Consider the following 5,749-nt stretch of genomic DNA (forward strand, 5'->3'; position numbering starts at 1 on the left):
TGCTGCCATGTGAGTCTGAGCCTGTGCCACACAGGGGGGCACAGGGAGGAGACCCTGCTGCACCTGCAAGATGTCCAGCTCCTGTCTTCTCCTTTTTCCCCACAGTGTTGGTGGGAGTAACTGTATGGGTTTGTCAATGCCAAATAAAGAAATAAAGACCCTGGAGCCAATCCCAGGATACTGTGCTCTTCCCCCTGATCCCATCGTGCCCAGGGATGTATCTGCAGTACCAGCTCCTGCCCCACATCCCCAAGGGATGGGTGATGTACCTGGGAGTGAGGTGCCAACTTGGGAGTGAGTCTTCAGCCAGTTTGGGGTTTTAATAGGAAAAAAGAGAAATTCACATTGATATAAAAGAAAATCCCTACGATAGAGCACTTTTCTGCCTGCACTGCAGTCCTGGTCAGGGAGATGTGACCTCCATGGCCATAGCCCCCCCACCCTGCACACGTGTCCCCAGGGATGGGGCATGGCCGGGACATCCTCACTGCGACATCCCCGGGGTGCCAGTGCCAACATCATCATAGTCCATGTGCCCCGGGGGCTGTCCCGGGGGGTCCCCTGTGGCTCCGGGGGGACTTGGAGGGGGGCAGCTCCCACCTTGGGGACAGCAAAGGCAGGTGCCTGAGGGGGACAACTCCGTGTCCCCCCTCCAGACCCCACCTGGGGTATTTCTGCAGCCCCCGTGGATCTGGTGCTGGATCCCAGCTCGGTACTGCAGCCAAACCCCCATGGAGTGGCTCTGCAGGGGGGACAGGGCAGCTGTGGTCGCTCTTACCTGTGGGTGGGACACAGATCCAGCCCCTCTGTGCCACCCCCTCGGAGATGTCCCCAGTGCTGGGAGCGGGAGACTCCTCTGGCACGGCCGTGGCATCATCGTAGCCATCCAGGGTTCCAACCATGGCATCGTCGTAGTCGTCCAGGGTTCCTGCTGTGGCATCGTCGTAGCCATCTGGGGTTCCGTGCCAAGGCAGGGCAGGGGGGGCTGGGATTGGCACGGGGGTACATGGCACTGACCCGGTGGCCATGGCAGGGACTGGCTGTGCCATCCCCCTCCGGCTGTGCCATCCCCCTCTGCCCGTGCCACCAGCAATGTGTTGGTGGCCCTTGGTCCCTCAGGAAAAGGCGATGCTTCTCTGCCCACTAACGAGGGGGACATGTCCCCTCAGCTCCCCAGCCCTGCCGTGTCCCCTGTCCCCAGCACTCCCCGCTGGGTTCCTGCCCTGTGCCCCTACCTGGGGCTGCCCCGGTGTCACTCCCCTCCACGCTGTCCCCGGTGTAATACAGCAGCTTCTTCACTGAGCCCTCCCGCGGGGAACCTGCAGGGGGAAAACAGAGTGTTGGGGGTGGCCAGAGGTGGCACCGCGGGTGACACAACCTCAGCCACAGAGCAGGGCTGTGATGGGACCCAGGGACCCCCCACACCACGGGGAGGAGCCAGTGCTGTGCCACCAGGACCCGCTGCCGCGGTGGGACTGTGGGGCAGAGCCCCCCTGTCCGGGCAGAGCTGGGGCACGGGGGCTGCACCGACCTGGGCGACTGGGCACCTCCTGGTACTCCGGCATGGCGCTGTAGTCCAGCTCCTCGTAGATGGCGTCGGGGATGGCACCCACGGCTCTGCCGGGGCCTGCAACAAGAGGCAGCGCTCTCCCAGGGCCGTGGGCACCGTGGGTGGCACCGGGGTCACCCACTGCCCACCCTCCGAGCCGTTCCACACGGGGGGAGCCCCTGAACCCCCAAAGCGGCTCTGCCCCGGCACCCACCCGCCGGGACCCACCTCGGCGCCAAGCGCGGGCACGGCACATCAGCACGGCCAGGGCGCCCAGGGCCAGGCACAGCAGCGTCCCCAGGACCACGCACAGGACCACCGGCACCGGCACAGTCCCCCTGGCCACCTGCCCGCTTGGCACCGGCACAGTCCCCCTGGCCACCGCAGGGCCGCTGCTGCTGGGGACAGCTGTGGGGACACGGCCAGGCAGTGAGGGCAGGGGGATCCCAGCCGGCCCGGCGGGGGGGCTGCTGGCACGGGCAGAGCTACCTGTGCAGGTGGCCCCGTCCGGGCACAGGGGGGTGGCTGTCTCGCTGGGGTTGTCACTGTCCTCCGCACAAGCCACGTAGGCGTCCCCTCGGGGACCGCAGGCCTGCAGGTGCCAGGGTGCCGAGGGGCACCCCCAGAGCGAGCGGGCCCCCTCCTCGCAGCCCACCCAGGCCAGCCAGGCGGGGGCCGGCTGCAGGGCTGGTACGGGTGCCAGCTGCCCCCCGTCCCCACAGCCCAGCTGCCGGCAGACGGCGGCGGCGGTGCCGGGGCTGGTGCCGGTGGCGCACACGCGGCCCCAGGTGCCGTTGTGGAGCAGCTCCAGGGACCCGCTGCAGCGCCCGCGCCCGCCCGCCAGCCGCAGGGAGAGCTGCTCTGCGAGGGGAGCAGGGGGGTCACGGCACGGACGGGAACCCCCCGGGGGCTCTGCTGCTCCCCGCCCCGGGGACACCCGACACTCACCTGAGCAGACGGCCCCGGCCCCGCGCTCGCACTCGCGCCCTTCCGAGCGTGGGCATTCCCAGAGAGACTCCTCGCTCCCGGCGCACTCAACCACGTACGGCCACGCTGTCCCCGGCCCGGGGCCGAAGCGCGCCGAGCCGGGGACCTCCAGTGCCGCGCCACAGCCCAGCTCCCGGCACACAACGGCGGCGGCCCGCAGGTCCCAGCGCTCCTGGCACACGCTGCTCCAGGTGCCACCGGCATAGACCTCCACCCGCCCGGCGCAGCGCCCGGCACCGCCCGCCAGCCTCACCCGCCGGCTGCCTGCGGGCACGGAAGGACCGGGCTGGGGGCTGCTCGGGGCACCAGCACCCCGGCCCTTCTCGGGACACCCACCTGAGCAGACGATGACCATCTCCTCAGGGCTGCTGGTTGGTGCAGGGTCCATCCCTAAGACATCAGAGATCTTCTCTGGCATGTCCTCCATCTCCTCAAGGCTCCTGGTCAGCTCAGGGCCCATCCCCGACATCTCCCTCCTCACGACATCCATCTTCTCCGTCACGACATCCACCTCCCTGGAGCTGCTGGTCAGTGCAGTTGGTGCCATACCCAAGGCTGGGTAGATCTCCTTTGGCAGGCCACAACCCAGCACAGCACACACCATGTAGACATCCCATCTCTTCTGCTGCTCCACAGGCACACGGCGCCAGGCTGGGGTGGTTATGGCCTCCTCCAGCCGCCCGTCACACCGGCTCTCACCCTCCACCAGCCGCACGGAATTGATGGTGCCTTCAGTGCCTGAAAATCACCAGCAGTGCCGTGGGGCTGTGGCACCTGGTTCAGCCCTCCCCTCATTGCAAAACAGCCCTGAGTGCTCCGCTCCCAGTTCCTGGGGTGTCCCAAAAGCCCTTGGAGGCTCTTCCCACAGGTGCCACACAGACCTGAGCAGTTGACGGCGGCGGCGTTCCCCGGGGTGCAGGGGGGCTCCCCCAGCACCGCCACGGGGCACTCGCCCGGGTGCCGCTCGCTCCCGCTGCAGCCGAAGGCGTCCGGCCTCAGCGGCCCGTCCCCGCTGCCGAAGGAGCCTCCCGGGGGCACGGTGACGGCGTGGCCACAGCCCAGGTGGCGGCACAGGACGTCGGCATCGGGCAGGTCCCAGTCGGTGGCGCAGACGGACCCCCACGTGCCCCTCACGGCCACCTCCACCCGCCCGGCACAGCCCGAGCTGCTGTTCCCCAGCCGGAAGCCCGTGTAGGCTGTGGCAGAAAGGCCGTTCAGGGGGGTGATGCTGGGGGGACCCCCAACACCCCCGGTGTCCCCGGTGCTTACGGGAGCAGATGATGGTGGCGTGGCCAGCGCAGCCCTGGCTGTGGGGCACCCGCCGGGCGCAGGCGCTGAGGAGGGGCTCGCTGCCGGTGCAGTTGAACCCCCCCTCCCACAGCGGCCCCGTTCCCGCCCCAAACCGGCCGCTGCCGGGGATGGCCAGCGCCGCGCCGCAGCCCAGCTCCCGGCACACCACCTGGGCCACCTTCATGTCCACGTGCTCCGCGCAGACGCCAACCCAGGCCTGGCGCTGCCGCACCTCCAACCGCCCGGCACAGGCTCTGTCACCTCCGACCAGCCGGGAAAACCCTGCGGGAGCGGTGCAGAGTTGGCACTGAGGGATGTGCCGGGAGTGCCGCGTCCCTCCCAGCCCGGCTCCTACCTTGGCAGATGACGGAAGTGTCATAGTCATGGGGACCTCTGTAGGGTCCCCAGCCGCGGATCTCGCAGTCCCACAGTGTGGTCTCCTCCCCATTGCAGTCCACCAGGGCCAGGCTGATGGGCCCGGTCCCTGCTCTAAAGCGGTCACGGGAGGAGTAGGCACCGGCAGCCGAGCCACAGCCCAGCTGCTGGCACACCACCTCGGCGTCCTCCATGTCCCAGTTGTTATCTGCCACTGAGCCCCAGTGTCCCCGCAGCTTCACCTCCACTCTCCCGGCGCAGGGACCGCCGCCATCCACCAGCCTCAGCTCCACGGCCTCTGCACCGGGACACCGGCACAGCTCAGCCCTGCCTGGCACACCCCGGCATGAGGTGGGTGCCCCGGCACGGCCAGCCTGTCCCCCTCACCTGTGCAGATCACCCCCGCATCCCGCTCGTGGTCGCAGTAGTGCTGGCCCCATTCGTAGTGCGGACACTCCTCCAGCACCTCCTCGGTGCCAAGGCAGAAGAAGGGCTGGAGCCAGATCCGGCCGCTGCCCTGCCCGAACGGGGCGTACGGGGACGACGAGGCCACGCGGCCACAGCCCAGCTGCCGGCACACCACGGTGGCCCAGCGGGCTTCCCAGTCGAAGTCGTAGACGCAGACGGAGCCCCACTCACCGTCGTGATTCACCTCCACGCGTCCGGCACAGCGCCCGCCGCCCCCCACCAGCCGCAGCTGCCCGGAGCCTGCGGCACGGAGGGGCCTGAGCCGGGCCCGGCACCGGCGGGTCCCCGCTCCCACCACCCCGCCACTCACCCCCACACAGCTGCAGGCACAGCAGCAGCCCCAGCGCCCCGACCGGCCCCATCCCACCGTCCCGCACCCCCAGCGCAGGCAGGGGATGATGTAGCGGCAGCGCCGGAGCCGGTGCAGGCGGCAGCACCAGGGGAGCCTTTATCAGCCGGGGGATCGCCCAGCTGCGGGGCCACGGCCTCCAATAACCTGCTTCGTGCCCAAATATGAGGCTCGGCTCCGCTTCTGGCGTCACACACCTCGCCACAGTGGGCCGGCACACGGATGTCCCCGGGGGGAGCCGCCCCCCCCCCCCCAGCACCTGGGCCGAGGGGGCCCCTCCTGTACCCCCCGTGGGTCCAGCTCTGCCGCTGGAGCCCGGCAAGAGCCATCCCCGCGCCGACAGGATTCAGCCCCAATCCCGCCGGAGCCTCCACGGGACCGCCCCGAGGAGCGGCTCGAGGCAGAGCCCCGGGGCCCCCTCCCCGGTGCCCCCTCCCCGGGCGGTGGGAGCAGCCCCCGGCTCCCCGCGGGGGCGGCGGGTCCCGGTGCCTCGCGCGGGCGGTGGCACATGGCGGGGCTGCCGCAGCTGTGCCCCCGCGCTCGCCTCGCCGCCGGGGCAGGAAGGAGGCGGTCACCGCCCGCCGGGGACGCGGCCGAGGCACCGACCGCACGCGGCTCCTGCCACCTGCGCCGGCACCGATAACGCCGCCGCTCTGCGCTGCCCGCGCCCCGCGGCTCTGTCCCGCTGCAGCTCGGGAGCCTCCGGAGCCGCAGCGTTAAGGAGACGTCCC

The 5,749-nt window shown here is 70.1% G+C and overlaps 1 protein-coding gene across 1 annotated transcript; it reads right to left on the reverse strand.

The window, feature by feature from the left end:
* Positions 1-301: 301 nt before the first annotated feature.
* On the reverse strand, positions 302-5,282 carry LOC127465729 (antigen WC1.1-like). The gene is given in 12 exon segments (XM_051776264.1): positions 302-600; positions 779-1,114; positions 1,203-1,319; positions 1,532-1,627; positions 1,778-1,957; positions 2,039-2,410; positions 2,492-3,104; positions 3,200-3,732; positions 3,806-4,108; positions 4,182-4,575; positions 4,578-4,909; positions 4,980-5,282. Coding segments are annotated over 12 exon segments (3,444 nt in total). The 5' UTR covers positions 5,032-5,282; the 3' UTR covers positions 302-484.
* Positions 5,283-5,749: the final 467 nt, after the last annotated feature.

This window comes from Manacus candei, unplaced genomic scaffold (assembly GCF_025592945.1).
Source record: "Manacus candei isolate 608988 ecotype Guabito, Panama unplaced genomic scaffold, ASM2559294v1 h1tg000009l, whole genome shotgun sequence".
Classification (NCBI taxonomy): domain Eukaryota; kingdom Metazoa; phylum Chordata; class Aves; order Passeriformes; family Pipridae; genus Manacus; species Manacus candei.